At 31.7% G+C, this 18,078-nt stretch overlaps 3 protein-coding genes and 1 long non-coding RNA gene across 8 annotated transcripts in view; 2 read left to right on the top strand and 2 right to left on the bottom strand.

Annotated features, from left to right (window-relative positions):
* The first annotated feature begins 470 nt into the window (after positions 1-470).
* Positions 471-3,314, top strand: dgt6 (dim gamma-tubulin 6). Its single transcript, XM_075293951.1, has 4 exons — positions 471-1,462; positions 1,664-2,089; positions 2,154-2,866; positions 3,038-3,314. The coding sequence occupies exons 1-4, from the start codon at positions 592-594 to the stop codon at positions 3,245-3,247; spliced, it is 2,220 nt and encodes a 739-aa protein (XP_075150066.1). The 5' UTR covers positions 471-591; the 3' UTR covers positions 3,248-3,314.
* Positions 3,266-4,314, bottom strand: LOC142224171 (uncharacterized). The gene is made up of 2 exons (XM_075293962.1): positions 3,876-4,314; positions 3,266-3,630 (listed from the first exon to the last, which is right to left on the bottom strand). Exons 1-2 carry the CDS (start codon positions 4,212-4,214, stop codon positions 3,334-3,336), a joined length of 636 nt encoding a protein of 211 aa, XP_075150077.1. The 5' UTR covers positions 4,215-4,314; the 3' UTR covers positions 3,266-3,333.
* Positions 4,315-5,613: 1,299 nt separating this feature from the next.
* The window catches only part of Vha100-1 (V-type ATPase subunit a family protein Vha100-1), a 28,560-nt gene continuing 16,095 nt past the window's right edge, over positions 5,614-18,078 (top strand). For 4 of the 5 annotated variants that reach the window (XM_075293866.1, XM_075293859.1, XM_075293871.1 and 1 more), the window contains exons 1-4: positions 5,614-5,671; positions 12,070-12,301; positions 12,363-12,539; positions 12,611-12,739. In XM_075293866.1, the coding sequence (XP_075149981.1) occupies positions 12,185-12,301; positions 12,363-12,539; positions 12,611-12,739 (423 nt within the window). In that variant the 5' untranslated portion in view covers positions 5,614-5,671; positions 12,070-12,184. Of the gene's footprint in view, positions 5,672-11,077; positions 11,097-12,069; positions 12,302-12,362; positions 12,540-12,610; positions 12,740-18,078 lie in introns of those variants that run through there. The other variant, XM_075293853.1, reaches the window with a different exon arrangement.
* LOC142224155 (uncharacterized) lies at positions 5,964-6,661 on the bottom strand. The gene is made up of 3 exons (XR_012719055.1): positions 6,556-6,661; positions 6,188-6,486; positions 5,964-6,126 (listed from the first exon to the last, which is right to left on the bottom strand). It is a non-coding gene; the product is annotated as an uncharacterized LOC142224155 (long non-coding RNA).

The raw sequence follows: 18,078 nt of genomic DNA, 5'->3' as shown, positions 1-18,078 counted from the left end.
ACATTCGCTTCAACCAGATCACAGAAAATTTAAATATAGCAAATAATAATCCCCAAAATACAAATGCAAACAAATAAAATAAAATATATAAAATCCCTAGAGTTTTGGTATTGACTTTCAGTTCGATAATTATTGTTGACAAATATTTGTAATACCGTTAATGTTTAGTTTGTCTCATATTGAAAACTGTATGAAAATTGTTGAGGATTGAATCCGAGAAACTATTGCAATTTTACTGTTGAGTGTAATGTCTGTTGTTTTGTTAAGAACGCGATTTTCTCAACAATTTTTCAACATAAATATTCCCTAATTGTTTGGAAAATTATTGAATTTTAGCATTTTTCAAACGTTTGTTTGGGATTATATTGAACATATTGAGTACTCATTTAATTGTAACGAGTACTCAAAAAATTTGTCAGTAACGAGTACTTGTAATCAAATACTCATTACTTTCCCAACACTACAAATCAGCAAAAAACTTGACGTCAAAAAAAAAAACTTAATCGACAATCTGGCAATAGTTTTATTTATTGGTGGCGCTTGTACTTTGTTTGAATTTGGAATTTGTTGCAAATCAGCAGATCAGAAGAAATGGATCGCACGATTATTGCTCCATATCGGGCAGAGGAGAAAGAACTTTCCATTATCCTTTACAACAAACTACAGGGGTTAGCTTTACTGCATGCTCCATCGGAAGAACTAAAGAAATGCATGTCGGATGACATGTTCACTAAACCCAATCAGCATGCTTTCTTCCATGTCATGCATTATTTATTTCGTATCATCGATCCAAATGAATTCAGGAAACGGTTTTACTGGCCAATTACGGACAAGAGATCAGAGTCTAATTTCCGCTCCAGTACGGTGGAATATTTAAAATATCTGAACGAGAAACACCAGCTTAATTGGACGAATATTAAGTCATATTTGGTTGTAATGCCCGGTGGTATGAAATTCATAAGTTTTCTACTGGATTTGCTTCATTTCGTTATACAAGAACTCATCAAGCAGAAGGAAAAACAACTCAATGTGGACTCTGCACAATATGTTGGAATGGTAACTCAGGAAAATTTGCGAATGTTATGTAGAAAGGATACTTGTTTAAAGGAGATGGCATCCACATGGCTGGAAAGCGTTGATCTCATCGGTAAGCGATACAATGGAAAAATTCAGATGTTGACACATCTATTGAGTGAGTTGGCGGATAAGACGTCATTGCCCACATATTTATTGGTCGATGATAAATTTCTCAGTGACTTTGAGGATAGCAATGAAGAATTGATTGAAAGGAACTTTAGAGAAAGGACGCGAAAAATTAAAGAAATGGAGCAGCATGTTTTTGAAATGAAAGAAAGTATGGATAGTTTTTATGCCAAAGGCAGTGAATTCAAATGCGACGAGCAGAAGATAACTCAGCAATTACGGATAATTCGAGATAATTTTGCTGATGATTTATCAGAAGGTGTGTACAATAATTATGGTCAACGAAGTAAGTCAAACATCTCCACGAAAGCTTGCATTTGCGCTTTGGTTAACGACATTCTAATGATATCATTGAATAAATACAATATCTCTCCAAAGGAGAGATTTTTGTCCAGTTTCCTGGAGACTTGGTTTTATACGACAAAACTATTTGATTCAAAAATTATTTTCTTTCCTTTAGCTTCTATTATGAACAATGAAGGTGTCAACGTCAATACTCTGATTAAAGCGTTTAATTCTATATCATCGACATTACAAGCGGAATTGTCCGTTGCTAATAAACGGCCACAAGCTGGATTAGTGAAAACAAGACTAACCGATGTTCAAAAAGACTTGCAGCAAGTTGAAAAACAAATCACAGATTTCCTACTGGTTATTAAGTCAAGGAAAAAGAAACGGGAAAATGATGTTACACAAACACCAATACGGCGCCAAGTACATGCCGGAATCGAAACCAAACATGGTATAGAGAATACTCTGCTACTGAAATATGTTTCAACGCCTCCAATAAAATTGGAAATGCAAGATGGCCAACATGGGCCATCACGTTTGTCATTGATTGATACAAAAACTTCAAATAGTAGCAATGCTTTCAACAGTTTCCTAGGTAAATACTAATATTTTCTATATATTAGGAGTAGTATAATCAGTTTTTTTTTTTTATTTTGTAGTACCATCCAGAACTACAACACGTCCAAATAGACTTAACAATAGCCTTGCTGAACAATCCATGACGGATTTGAATGCTACAATGAATAGATCAAAACTTATAGATCCTATGCAGCTACTGAGATCCATTAACAAGGATAGCTCGAAAACCACGCCTAAAGCTAATCTATCAGCACTCGGTGGTCGATGGAAAGAGAGACAGTCTCTGCTGGCTGACAAATGTGATGATATACCCTCGATAATTGTTACCGGAGCAGAATCGCCGTATACACAAGCCAAACCTGCTATATGTACTGATGATGGTCGAACTACACCAGTTAGCCGTAAGTCATTATTTTCTGAGAAGGAAGGTGATATTTCCAATACGTCTACAGTAGCCAAGCGATCTTTTGCAACTAGCAGTGGTTCACCTACTCTAATCCAATCGCCGTTTACTCCGTTCAACTCAAATGAAAGGACACGAATTTCACGTCCTCAAATTCAACTCTGGGACACAAATTCTTTTACTGGTTCCACTTACTCACCTTCCACTTCGTGGTCTGGCGTAAAGAAAATGTGTGCATTGAAAAAGGTGCAGGACGCCTCTCTAAACTATACAAATTTAAGTACAAGTCCCTCAGGACGCTTGGAGCCGCTTGTTACAGTTGAGGACTTTGATATACCAAAACTTAAACTGAATGATAATTCTTTGATAGATCAAAGTATAACCTTGAATGTAAGTAAATCGATTTTAATTCGGGTATACATAATTTTCTAGCGGCTGAATTGCAGATAGATATTTAACCTATCGCATATGATTGTGAAGCCACTACTGGCGCGTATAAACTTCTGATATTAATTATAAGAGTGAAAATATAACCAGTTAGTAAAAATATTTTACTTTTAGAACTCATATGCAAAGGAAGATTCAAATCAACAATCTGTAGCTGCAGTTCAACTAAATATATCAGAGGCGAATAATGAGAATGAATTTACCACAACCGTTTTTGATAATAATAATACAAAGTCGGTGGGGAGACAAGATGAAAATATTCAGGGTGAAGAAGATGCTCTATTTAACATCAGTGACAGTGTTCTAAAAGATGTTACCATGTAATTAAAATACATATGCATGTAAATTCTTTGTAATATATTTTTGCACTCAAATAAAATTTTGAAGGGTATATGATGCAATCATCTTATTTATTTCTGCACTAAAAATGTGGACCATGTTTTTGCCGTGGGATGATCCTTTGGCAGAATTGCTTTCGTTCCATGGACACTAGGATCAAATAGGATTCTTCGATTGAGTTCTATGGTGGTTTCAGACTTCTTATAATAAAGTAAATTCAACAGGAATTGCCGCCTCTCGTAGTACGTTTCATCATACACATTTAAGGTGTTTTCTTTCCATGGTTTGTTCAATTGTGACTCGAATTTTGGAGTTTCCATTGACTTAGTTTTTGCCTCACCAATTGAAGTGGCTTTACCAATTGTTGCCTGTAATTTTAAATAAACATATTAGGAAAAAATAATTGTTTTTGTTTTAATTTCGCAGAAAATATAAAATTCGCTTAAAGCTATACTGTTATTTGAAAACTTTTTGCAGTATGAAATATTCAGTTTAATTTGTTTGCACTATGAAAAAATTAAATTAAATTTTCTTCCAATAAAAATAGGGGTTAGCTGTTTGGCCACATTTCCCTTAATTACATGCAGAGTCGAAAGACTTATATACAACTTACATTTGTTTGTTTCATTTTGTCAAGATTTTTATCTTCCCATTCATTCACTACACTTTCTTCTGTACGTGTTTTTGTGTCGTCTTTCCTAGTACTGCGTAGTCTTTCCTCTACTATTCTTTTAATGTACTTCTCAATCTCATCTTTTCTCACAAACTTATCACATATTGACATATCTAGCAGTTCATCATTGATTTTGTTGCGAATTAAAGTTGTCACAGAAATTGATTTAATGTCCGATGTATCACAGTCCCCATCGGAATTCATTATAAATTCTTGTAATGACTCTGTCAATGGAATTAGGCGCTTACGTGGTTTTCTAGGAATATGAGACAATTGCATCCACAAAAATTAATTCAATTTTTTTTCACTGGAAATTTTTGTTTTTTGGTTGTCTTAATAAAATTTGAACAAAAACTTGAAAGTGACTGAAAAATCAGGGAAATGTCTATTAGATATTGCCAACAAAATAAATAGTTAAGCTTTTTATAATTTTTTTTATATGGTCACAAATTTTGAAAGTCGATTTTAAAGATTTTGGAGAAAATTAACATTTCCTATTTTGGCAAAACGTACCCCTGAAAATGATGATTTCATCTTTATCATACTTTATATTATTAATATGACATACATGCTATAAAATTTTAGAAAGATCAATTTGAATCATCAATAATAGAAGCTCCATTCTGCAAATTGTTTTTTTAAACAACTTCCTGTGAAGAATTACGGACATGGTTTTTATTTTACATTCCCTGCTAACATTGAAAATACTTTTAGGGTTGATCTACATTGTGTCTACATTGTTGTGAAGTTGTATGCTTAGGAGCTTGCTAAATTAATGTGTTGTTAAAATACCTCTTTTCCACCAAAACTCTAAATTAAAAGTACAAAAATATATAAGACGACGATTATATTTTTATCCAATTTTCTCATACCTTGAGGCTGGTACTATGTTAGGTTTTCGAGTTGAAAATCACTTTAAATTTTAATTAAATCTAGATGAAAAAGACAATGCTAATCAATTGAGCAATTATCCTTTTTTAATTGCACTATTTTAATAAAGTAACCGCAGAAATTTCAACGTGAAAAGCGAACATAGTACCGCCCTTTGGATGGAAAAGTTTTAAAGTTTTTAGGGATTATCTACACTGCGCCTACATTGTTGTGAAGTTGTATGCTTGGGTGCTTGCTTAATTAAGGTGTTGTTAAAATACATTTTTCCACCAAAACTCTGCTAATCAATTGAGTAATTATATGTTTTTAATTGCATTTTTTTAATAAAGTAACCGCAGAAATTTCAACGTGAAAAGCGAACATAGTACCGCCCTTTGGATGGAAAAGTTTTAAAACTTTTAGGGGTTATCTACATAGCGCCTACATTGTTGTGAAGTTGTATGCTTGCTCGAAAACCGAACCTAGTACCCATCTTTACATACTGTGATGCAGCCGTTTATATACCGGTATTTTTTGGTTTTCGAGTTGAAATTCACTTTAGTTTCGCGGTTACTTTTTCTAAAATAATCAAAGTTATAAATGAAAACAAATGACGAAATCTAGATGAAACAGTAAGTACGTATCAAATAATTAAATTTTCTGCTTTAAATTATCTATTTAAAAAAAGTAACCGATATAATTATACTAGACATTGGTATAGTTGTATCATGCATATTACAACCTTTTCTTAATATCATGTAGACGAATACCAATTGATTGCATTTTTTTTATCTGGCCACACCAAAGACACTCATCAGCGTTGCCATCTCATTCATTCTCTTTCATCATTTGCAAAAATTAAGTCGGTGAGTGTTTCGGCTCGGAAACTTTTATAGAAATTGTTTAAATACTTGGTTAAACTCTTTGATATTGTTTAGAATTAAAAATCTAATAATTTGTGATTGGTTTTGATAAAAGCTTGTGAAAATTCGCTCTAGTGTCAAATATTAGGAGAAGTACTTAAAAAAATGTTCTTGTATACGTGTGTTATATTTTTCTTCGTGTCATTGTGTATACCAAACAATTGCAATAAGTCATTAGTGGTGCTAACATTTTTCAATTAAAACGCATAAATGACAAAAAACATTTAGTAGACAAATAATTTTGCTAAAGATGTGATAAATTTTATTGAGAAGTTATATTTATTATAATAAACTATTAAACATTTAGCTGAAGGAAAGTTCTGTCAACTGCATTCATTATATTTTTGTAATGTCTTGAGGCATTTCATTAAAGAAAAAATGAAAACATGCTTAAATTGCTGTAATTATTAAAAAAAATCATGAAAATCGTAAAAGCAAAAAGAGTTCTAGTTGTAGTACCGTATGTTACTATTGATTAAAATAATAGTTGTATAGAATATAGTTGTAAGTGATTCACCTAATATCCAAATGTAGTAGCGCTTGACTTTGTCCATTTTTCCTGCATGCCAACCAACAAAGAAACTTTGGTGGGAGGTGAAAACTCCCATTTTTTTCAAGTACATAGATGTACTTGCATGCACTACCACATCAACAGAATTACACCATTTCCAAATATTTTTTTTTGGTGAAAAGTCCCATTTTCGAATCTGCGTGCCCCGAAAAATTTCATTATTATTTATGTTCGATATATAATCTACCTAAAAGTAATATATGTATCCAAATAAATTGCATGTTTAGAAAATCGTATAAAAAATCAAAATTTTTACCATTTTTCATATATAGGCCGGTATGCACCTCTAGCGAAAAATTTCATTCCCATAAGAAATGCATTGCTATTTATGCTAACGAAATTTTCGGTAGCGTTCAATTTCGTAAGCTGGTACGCACCTCTAATGAAAATAACAGGGTTGTCAAAAGCATATTTTGGCAGCAAACGTTTAATTTATTACAATCATTGTGTGCGTAAAAGTTTTAAAAGGTCTGTAAATAATAAACAATTTATTTGAGGAATATTTGGAACATATATTAACAATTTTTAAAAGCGATTAGCTGGTTTAAAATTTGTGTACACAGCCCTGTTTTTTTGTTGTAGACTTAAATAATTTTTTGCTACCGAAAATTTCGCTAGAGGTGCATACCGGCCTTATGCATATTAAAGGGAATTTTGAGTACATTTCGAATTCGAAAGCCATTAACTCTCCCATGCCCAATGTTGCCTATAGTCAATATAGTGTTCATATGCTTCTAAGGCTATGGTCACACTGGGCAAATATTTGACAAAAAATCAGTGTCAAATATTTTTTCGGAACCATTTTCTAAATATCTGGAAACGATTTTTGAAAAATAATCCTACCATGATGTTATATAGCCAATATGACCTAAAAATGTCGGTTGGTTTGGCTGTGCCGTCGGATTCTTTTTTGATTTACGTCAAATATTTGCCTAGTGTGACCAAAGCATAAGTCCCGTTATTTTGATTTGTACCACATGCGATTTTTTGCGTTATGTAACGAACCAGGATAGCAAGGATTTTTTCATTTCATGTGTGAGTCAAAACTAACATATATAGCGCTTTAAAAATTTTAGACCCGTGCGTTTTAATTCGGACATGAGTAATTTAAAGAGAAACAACGATATGAAACGATTGTGATTTTTACAAATGACACAAAAGGGGGCTTAAATCTACTTTAGTACAAGTGGTGCGATTGGTCCAATTTTTGGCCAGCGTGTAGACTTTTCGATTCTAAACACAAAATGTAACATACCAATTTTTGGCGGAAAGACATATTTTCGGAGTTACGGGACCCTAAAGTTTTCATTGCCACGTATATTGGATTTAGTATCCATCGCACTTAATCATCATAAAAGTAATATATTTAGAATAACATGGGCCCGGAGATGTCCTGGGTTCGTGTTAGGTCACTTTGGACTCTGTCCATAGGAGAAAGACTCAAACCCCGGCCGAAGGCCGGCTACCTATCCTCTTTGGGTTCGCGTTAGGCCACTTTGGACCCTGTCCATAGGAGAAAGTCTCAAATCCCGGCCGAAGGCCGGCCACCTATACCCAATTTTTAAGGGTCGGTATCTCGACAAAATTCTTACTTAATATTTTTTGCTTAAAATGTACAATTTTTACTAAATACGCAAAAAACGGAATTTTATTCATTTCATGGAAAATTGCTTTCAGAATTAAGAAAAAATATAAAGGAAAATATCGATTTTCAGATGTCGATATCTCGAAAACTAGGCTTTTCCGCCAAATTTTTTACTTTACATTTTCTATTTGAAATCCCTTCTCCTACACTCAAAAAAATTTTTGTTTTTTTTTTAATAATTTGTGCTAAAGTAGATTTGTTCCCAAAAGGGATTTTTCTCTTCGAAGAACAGATTGTTCGGAAACTCACCCTTTTTAAATATTTAGCCACATCGATATCCTGCAAACAATTTTTGACTTTGACACCACTCCTTAGAATCCTCAACGTATCGAAAAAATTCGTATAAATCTAAATCTCATCGGGCTTAAATCTTGTCATTGAGCTTAACATATAAGCACTCAGTGATAAGAGAGAAGTTCACCACAGTGGTATCACAATGTACTGAATAGTCAAAGTGAACCTGAAATATCGGGCTGCCACTATACCTACCCAAATCTCATCGGAATAATGCCGTCACTATTAAGAATTTACTCTACTACGCGCCTATTTCTATAGATATGTACTAAATATTATAAAAACATAGATGTTAGATAAGTAAATTTATTAGGTATCAATTTATTTAAAATATGCCACAGATCACTTAGAATGTCCCTATCACTACAAAATCCTTACGAGCAATAAAAAACCCTATTTTCGTTTTCCTGGTGAATCATATGTAGTTTTTTTAATCGCCGCTTTTCTTTAAATAATTTATACAAATCTGTATTACTCTATAGTCAATTAATGTTTTAATTGGATCAATTCATTTTTTAATTGATACTATCATTTCTGTGTTTGAAGACATTTCAATTAAAAAATTAATTAGATCAATTAATTTCGTGATTGAATCAGACAAATTTTTTGTGTGTACACACAAAAAAATTTCACGAACATTTTTCCAATTAAAATTTTAATTGAGTTTTAAAAAATATTCAATTAAAAATTTAATTGATTCAACAGATTTTTTAATTGAAACAAAAATCAATCACAAAAATAATAGTATCGATTAATTTTTTAATTGGATCAATTAACTTTTTAATTGACCTTCAATTAATTTTTTAATTGATACTATCACTTCTGTGTTTGAAGACATTTCAATTAAAAAATTAATTAGATCAATTAATTTCGTGATTGAATCAGACAAATTTTTTGTGTGTAGTAAGCAAACCTCTAAACCTATAATATAATCATGATCTTTATCAAATGCAGAAAAATATTAATACTTTTCGAAACAGTGTAGAATATGAGTGTATTTGTTATCGTCGTGATTGTTGTACATTCAATATTGTTTTGTTAAGAGATATGAGGGCTTTTGTGTCGCATAATATTCAATATTATTCTTTACAAGCAAGATAATACAACACAATGCTCATTGAGTACAAATCTAAGTCTTGTTTATGAAAGCGTTGACCATTTCTTGTCGAAACTATGTGTGGATATACAAATCGTAGAGCAATATCCTCCTATAAAAACTTTTTTGACCCGCATGAATATCAATAATATAGACAATGCTATAATCAGCATCATTTTATATGCCATATATTTTGTAAAAAATGGTGCTTCCAAATTGAACCCTGTGCTATGTTACGGCTTATTCATGGAAATCAAAGGAGTCCAGATATTTTTTATTTTACTAAAAAAACTTGAAGTACTTTTGCCGCCAGATGATCATTTGCAATGGTATTCTAACGACCCACGAAATTATCTGAAATAACAATAACAATATCAATATTTATATTTATTTTTATTTTTTATTATTCGTTCCTCTCGAAACGAGTACTGCGTGTAAATTTAAATATGATCGCTTGATAAAAATAAGTAATACGGGTATACGGAGTACTATGTGAAAATATGATCGCTTCATATATATTATGTGGACTTTATATGTATTACCATACTCTTTCACATCCGAGGAAATTGGAAATTTTCTTAAATTTTGTAATTTCCCTATAAGGATAGAACTAGACCGTCAAAAAGGTTAACTATAGCACCCAAGAAATTTTAAGAATTTGAGATGGTATCAAAAATGTAGATTTACAAAATAGTGCAGGGTATAATATAGTCGGCCCCGCCCGATATTCGACTTTCCCTACTTGTTTTAAATAGAAAATTAATAAACAAGCCCATCGTGCATTTATGGAGTTAATTAGCAATACAGCAAATACTGTGATGAGAATAGCCCATTTTTGAACTGTCTCAAATCTCAGTACAGTGAATATCATATATATGAAAACCGATGTATTCATGTGTGCAATAGAGTGGGAATTCACCTATGTTAAGGCCATTGAAGAATTTTTCCACTACACTTGTATTTGCATCAATGTCCTTATACTATATTGTCCCAATTAAAAGTCAATTATTTGTAGCTTATGACTTCAATGTTATAATATAAAATAACAACAAATAAACAATAAAATTTGTTGTTTGGCAAACTACCAACTGATTCTTGTGTTTTGATCTCACAAAGAGACAAATAAAAAATTCTAAACCTAATCCTGTCATTGAAATATAAAGGTTGACAAAACGTATATGTCGTGATAGTGAATGATAATGGGAGCATATATATAAAATATATATAAAAGATTGTGTATGTAAGTTTATTCGAATGTATAGGCATATTTCTGTATTGGATGTAAATTCATGTATTCCTGTATGTAGCGTCATCCTAGTTATTCATTTTGTGTTGTATGCATACACATGAAGTGAACAAGGAATGTTGGCATTTTATAAAATCTAACATAGAGCCATGGAAAGTGGGACATTTAAATGGATTACGTAAGCATGCTGTTGTGGTTTGAAAAATGTTAAGACCAAAAAATTTCATGTTGAGTCCTACTAACCTTTTAAAACATTTTTTAAATAAGAAATTTAATAAAAAAATTAAAGATGTGCTGGAATTTTTTATCCACATACTTTAGTACAAAAATAAACATTAGACATTTTATCGCTGGCATATATATATACATGCACAGGCCAGTGTCATAGTTACAATATATAGAGAAAAAACGTATATAATCAACATGTTGAAAAAATACTATGGACATATCCACTATGTCTTTCGGCAGTTGCAGACGGGTCCGCCTTTGAGCATGGACTTAAAATAGAAAGCTTTTGTATGTACGCAAAAAAAAAAAAAGCAAAATGCAAAATGGTGATAATTTATCCTTTAGTTTTAAATATAGTGTTCAGTGATAATCTAACTGTAAAAGGACAGACTATCTAAAGGAATGGATATGTTGTGTAGTGCAATTAAAAATATATGATGTTGTGAATGTTGTGATATGATAAAGAGAAAATTCCCGAAAATTTTAAATTTCCTAATAAGTTGTTAAGACTTTTAATTGATGTATATTTATTAATACCATATTTAGTTTTTTTTTTATTCAAAGCTTAATTTTTCGAGATAAGTTATCGGACTGAAGTAAAGTACTAAAGTACTCTTAGTCGAGGTTTTGTGAATAAACATGAAATATTTATTTTTCTGTGCTGATTTTAGCCTTATGCAAAAGTTATCTACATCAATAATAAGCCAACGATTTGATGATATAGCGAATCATGAATATTTATTTTACAGTCACAGCTTATAAAACATACCTAGTAGAGAATTTCAAAAATGACCGGTAACAGAATTTTGGATGATAGTCGCTCTATACATACTTATAATTATAAAACTTAGTTTTAAATCAACCTGAATTATTTATGAGATAACAAAATCGTTGGGTACTAACAACATACTTTTTCGACGCAATTAAATTTGTTAGATGCCTTTAAAAGTGTGCTAGATGAATTTTTGAAACTTCTTAGGTGTCCTGCACAACAATGAAACAATTGGGTCAGTCAGATCCTATAGACCGATAGAAGAAAAATGTACAAAACTCAATTAAAAAAGTTCTACAAATTCGATAGAAAATCAATAGAGATTTATGCAATTTATAACTATTTTATGGTTGATCGAAAGCACTGGTGTATGAAGAAATCAAATTTCAAAACTTGACATTTTCTATTTTTTCTTGGACTTCACACGTCTTCTACATTAATTCTAATCTAATGAATATTTCGTATACATTTCTTTTCACATATTTTCAGATAATTTATTTTAATTTAGTTTTAAAAACTCAGGCAGAACCCATTGGCTTGCATATAAACAGAGGTTTATTTTTCGCTACATTGATCTAGAAGAAGAAGAAGGCGTCACTCCAAAATGGGTTCCCTGTTTCGCAGTGAGGAAATGACGCTTTGTCAGTTGTTTCTGCAAAGTGAGGCTGCCTATGCCTGTGTCTCAGAATTGGGTGAATTGGGATTAGTTCAATTTAGAGATGTATGTTATTGCTATAACCAAAAAAGAACTAACTAAACAATAAATTTACAAATTAATACAGCTAAATCCTGATGTTAATGCTTTCCAAAGAAAATTTGTGAATGAAGTAAGGAGATGTGATGAAATGGAACGTAAGCTAAGATATCTTGAAAAGGAAATCAAAAAGGATGGCATCCCCATGTTAGACACAGGTGAAAGTCCAGAAGCTCCCCAGCCCAGAGAAATGATTGACTTAGAGGTAGGCCCTTGCATAAACAAAATTATTTGTTTTTACTAACAATGTTTTTTTCTTAATTTTTTCCTTAATAGGCAACTTTTGAAAAATTGGAAAATGAGTTGCGTGAGGTCAATCAAAACGCTGAGGCATTGAAACGTAATTTTTTAGAGCTTACCGAATTGAAGCATATTCTACGTAAAACCCAAGTTTTCTTTGACGAGGTGAGTAATATTCATCCAATTTAAAATAATTTTGTTTCCTTTATCTATGTTTAATCAACATTTGTTAATAAAAAAAGAGAAATATGTAATCTGCTTTTGTACATAACAGAATGTGATGTGCAAAAAACTAAAATTGTAAATTACCTTTTGACAACACAACTGAGAGGCGCACTTTGTAACACCTTTTTAACTTTTGGTTATGTTGTTGAATTATTTTTATAATTTTTTATTAATATTTATGATGCCTAAGTTTAAGTTTTCCTTAGTTGTATATATTTTTCAATATTACACTTTATTTTCTTGATTTTACAAAATGGGTTTATGGGCGTGTTTTGTTCAGCATGATTGAAAAAAAAAGTTTTGATTAACTCGAATTGAAAATAGTTTTAGATGCTTTTCCTCTGAACTCTTCTTATATTTTTATTTAAATCTTTTAGCATATTTTCTAAAAACCACCTACCACAGAAATTGAAGAAAATCAATATATTTAAATTGATATTCGTACATTGTATGTCTCAGAAAAAAAAAACAAAAACAAAACATTACCACCTAAATATGTGCATTTTTATTACTATTTCTAATCTCATCACATTACACACAGCATATATCGGTCACATAATTTTATTTTTTCTTTTCTTTTATATTTCTACATTTCAAATTTCCAAAAAATATATTGAGAGTCTCGGTGTAACGAATATAAAATATATTCTAATCGAAATTTAATTTTCATTTTAATAAAAAATCTAAAAAATATTTTTGCATAAATTTTTAAGTATATTCTCTTTGGGTAACATAACATAAGTCCAACTATCTATAGGGACCGAATCTTGAAGATTTGTATATGACAATACAAGTTTTCCCATACAATGAAAAAGCCGTACATTTATTATTCGTTATACTGTGATTTTATTTTATTTTATGTATTACGAGGTTTTGGAAACTTTTCATAATACATATTATTCTTATATCCATTAATGTAAAATGGTATTTTATGGTAATTTTATGAATAACTGTATAATTAAAAAAAAACTATTAGTAAAAGTTTATGTGCCAATATTGGTTTAATAATAATTGCTGGTTTATGTGTGACGAAAAATCTGCAACAGTACCATATATGTTTTCTTTGAGTAAAACGGATAGTAGTATTAATGATTAATTATTAACTCTAAACACGATTTTTTTGACAAATTCCAATGCGTTCTTATTTTCCGTTCATTGAGCGAATTGGATAAAAACATAATCAGCCATAATCTCACGAGTAAGATTTATGACATTTCAAAATATTAGCAAAGAAAATATCAGCAATATTTATTTATTCGAATTTTAAAAAAAATATTCGCTTAAAAATTAATTGATTATCTTTTTATAATTTTTTTTAATCAAAGCAAAACATCGATCACAAATAAATGTATGTGAATAAAAACAATTTTAATTTCGATAAATTAATTTTTATATCGTCCACCACTACTGTGGTACATAGTATAATAAGTTTGTGCATTTGTATGAAACGGCCAGAGGGAGGGAGCAGGCGCAGACACATAGTTTAGTATATCAATCGTCGATGTCAGTGATTGGCATCATTTCCGTGAAATAATCCCAATTAAAAATTGGCCATAATTATTATGTTCGACTGAGACCACCTAAATTTTCTTTCAATTTATGTATCTCAGTCCAGCATTGCCTGGATTATCTCCTTAAAATAGGCAGAAATGCCAATTAACATATAATATGAATTTACACCGTTGAAGAATATTTTGATATTGTGTTAATGGAATAACAAACTTATTACATCGCCAATCCAATGGTGGATGATATACCCAGCAAAAAAATTTGGAAGTTTTTCCAAAAGCACTTCCCGAAGATGCACTCCCAATGATGTTCTTTATTTTAACTACCCCGGAAGTTCTTTTAATTCAATTTTTTATAACTTGGTTTTTTCATACTTTTAATGGATAATTTTAACTTTGTTTGTTTCAAATAGGTTAAAAACAGAGTAAGAATTCGTGAAATGGTACAAATCATTTAAATTTTGTCAAAAAAATGCTAAATCTAATATGAAAAAAATTGTGAATTTTTGAAAACATTTGAAGTCAAACGTTTCAGACAGGCGTTAGAATCCATTAAAAATTATAAAAAATTATAAAAATTATTTATTTGACAAAATATCACAGAATTTTTTAATTTACATCCAAAATATAGAATTCGGATCACACTTAAAGAAGTGATGCAAATTCAGTGCAACGGCTGTTGAAATGGAGGACTTCCTTCCTATGACAAGCCCATGTTAAATTCATCGCTTCTGCGTCAATTTTGCACCACTTCCGGATCCAAAAAGAACATTTTCATTACTTTTTTGGCGATGCTTTTTTGATGGGTAACAATTGACAAAGCTAAGCAACTCCCAGAAAACAGAAACATTTTGCAACGACTACATGGATTTTTGGGCCGACATTCGATATAATATTTCTAAAATGTTGCCGAGAGCGGTAATTATTGAATTTGAAACAATATCTATATACAAATTAATTCCATAAAATGATTAACCAGTAAACTGAGTTCTTAGTTCATTATTACCATTTTAGAGATTTATGTTTTTTTAATGAAAAATTCATTGGATCAATTAACTGTAGGCAAATAACTTAAAAGAAAGGGAAAAATTAATGTTTGACCTATTACACACAAATTAATATCATTTGTGAGTTTTTGAATAAAAAAATTCAAAATGCAATTATGTATGAGACTAGCGTCGTAAATGCAACATTTGGTATGAGGCAAGCCATAAATAATAACTGACACGTGGTCTAGCAAGAATAATGCTTAAGAGCTTAGTTTAAAAAATTGTAATCACTGTCCCCTTTGAATTAGAATATATTTTAATTTAGCGATACGCCTCCAGCCGTCAAAGTATTCCGTCTGGTATTTTGGACTTAAATAAGTGGCCATATATAAGTGTTTGCGTGCGGCCTATGGTTGTGTTTACACACAAATGCCGTAGTTGGAGCATAGTTTTGTTAATATGTAAAAACTCTGTGTTATATTCCTAATTGACCCAAGAAGGAGGAAAACGTTCAATTCTAGGTTTCACTTCGTTATTAATTTGTAATATGAGTCTTGATTGGGCATTCGCCACGAAAGCATCGCTTTAGCGCTTAATTCTGTTTTCGTTTATCGTAGACTTTTGGCTTGTTAATAGTACCGTTCTTTCATTCTTTGGAAGAGTACCGTTCTTTTCCATTCCTTACTGTTCTTTCGTGTTTATTTTATTTTCTTCTTTTTCTGTGAATAAGAACTAATTTGATACATTTTATAAAAGTTTATATATAAAAATGAACGGGGTTCACCCCCCGAACTACAATCCGTTCAGTGTCCTCTCACTGGACAGCTCAGGCGAAAAAAAGAGGAAGAAACCAAACAAAAGGCCTCAACCTATTCAAGAAGACATTACATGTAACAGTGAAATCCAAAATCATGATCATCTTCCCAGATATTTGGTTGCGACAGCTTTGCCTAATGACAAACATAGTGAACCAAAACCTCTTGGATCATACAATATTTTCCAAGTCGGCCGCGGTCTCGATCACATCTCAAAGGAATATACTGAAGTTACTGAACTAAAAAGCGGAGACTTACTGGTTAAAGTCAATAATCTAAAAACAGCGGAGAAATTCTTGAGCGCCAAACATATAGATATCATCCCAGTGAAAATCTCCCTACATAGTAAATTAAATTGTTCGTTTGGTAAAATATTCTATGAAAAAATCAAGAACTACTCAGAAGAGGAAATTACCAATCAAATCAACATAAAATATCCTGGACTTGTTGCTGAGTTACAAAAAGTTAAAAAGAATGAAAATGGTACAATTGTTGATACTGGGGCAGCTATAATAAGATTTAACAATATCCACCGTCCCCTTCGAATTAAAGTTGGTTATACCATGTGTACAGTATATGAACATATACCCAACCCCCTTAAATGTCGAAACTGCCAAAAGCTTGGTCACACCAAAAATCATTGCAAGAGGATTGCACTTTGCGCAGAATGTGGTCATCCTCCTCCTCATGAAATTTGTACTAGAAAATTTTGCATTAACTGCGATATGGAAAGCCATTCTTCATCGGATCCAAAGTGTCCAAGCTTCCTTAAACACAAATCTGTTAATAAAATTAAATTGGACAACCGCTGTACTGTTCGCGAAGCATGGAAAATCTTCAACTCTAATCCTTCCGCACACCTCATACAGCCACATATTCCAAAGGCAACTTTCTCACAGGTTGTGAGTGGAACAAACCCAACTCAAATTTCGAATATCCACACTCAACACTCAACCCTCAATCCACAAAATTTATCACCGATAAATTCCACTTCACCACCGGTAACACCAATCAAAGAACTTCCATCTAATAAAGACATTCTCGAAACAAACTGTTCAAAAATACCACCTTTAAACAAAGAAATCATAAATACCTCCTCAACATCTACAACAAAGTACACGAATAATGCACCATCATTAGTAGCAAACAAAGAACATCAAGATAACAAAGATTCAGAATCAAACAGCAGCCCAAACAGCATACAAAAATTCAACCATCATGATATTTCTATGTCAACATCTGGGAACGATTTGGTAAATGACATTGTAATGTCACCATGCAGTCGAGCCTACAAAAACTTTCCCGATTTAAATGTACTTATAACTCCGCAAACATATAGGAAAACTCAAGAAAAATCATCTGATTCACAAATTTGAATATTTCCTCTATTATTTTTATTTTATATATTTTTTTATGATTAATGTAGATATTAATTTATTACAATGGAATATTCAAGGCTTCCTAAGTAATAAGTATGCTTTGGAGCTACTTGTTTCTAGACACAATCCAAATATTATCGCTCTTCAAGAGACGCATATAATTGAGAGGAATCGTGAATTTTTGCACTTACCCGGGTTCAAGATATTTCATCATAATAAGGACTTTAACTATTCTAAGTCAGGCATAGCCTTGCTAGTAAGGAACGACGTTAATGTCACTTCTCATAGTACTTCATCAGACAATCTTCTTTTCCAGTCGGTTACAATTGACTGTGGTCGACCTTTTACTCTTACTAACGTATACAAGGAGTGTGATGTGAGACTTGATGAACGGTTACTTTATCAGATTAATATAGGTAGGGATCACTTATTAGTTGGGGACTTTAATGCTCATAGCACCGTATGGGGTTCCGCCTGGAACTCCAGTTCTGGCAGACTTTGGACTGAGTTTGCTGAAGAGAGAGGACTTGTCGTCCTTAATGATGGCTCTCCCACTTTATTCAGCACTCATCATACCTTCACGGCCAT

The sequence above is a fragment of the Haematobia irritans genome, chromosome 1 (genome assembly GCF_050003625.1).
Source record: "Haematobia irritans isolate KBUSLIRL chromosome 1, ASM5000362v1, whole genome shotgun sequence".
Lineage (NCBI taxonomy): Eukaryota > Metazoa > Arthropoda > Insecta > Diptera > Muscidae > Haematobia > Haematobia irritans.
The sequence above is the reverse complement of the archived record's forward strand: the minus strand, read 5'-3'. Positions and strand labels throughout refer to the sequence as shown.

Excerpts from the sequence above, each read along its gene's own strand:
- dgt6 (XM_075293951.1), top strand. The coding sequence starts at position 592 with ATGGATCGCACGATTATTGCTCCATATCGGGCAGAGGAGAAAGAACTT. Across the intron at positions 2,090-2,153 it reads TGCTTTCAACAGTTTCCTAG|TACCATCCAGAACTACAACA; the intron begins GTAAATACTAAT and ends TTTATTTTGTAG. Across the intron at positions 2,867-3,037 it reads ATCAAAGTATAACCTTGAAT|AACTCATATGCAAAGGAAGA; the intron begins GTAAGTAAATCG and ends TTTTACTTTTAG.
- LOC142224171 (XM_075293962.1), bottom strand. The coding sequence starts at position 4,214 with ATGCAATTGTCTCATATTCCTAGAAAACCACGTAAGCGCCTAATTCCA. Across the intron at positions 3,631-3,875 it reads ACAAAATGAAACAAACAAAT|GCAACAATTGGTAAAGCCAC; the intron begins GTAAGTTGTATA and ends TTAAAATTACAG.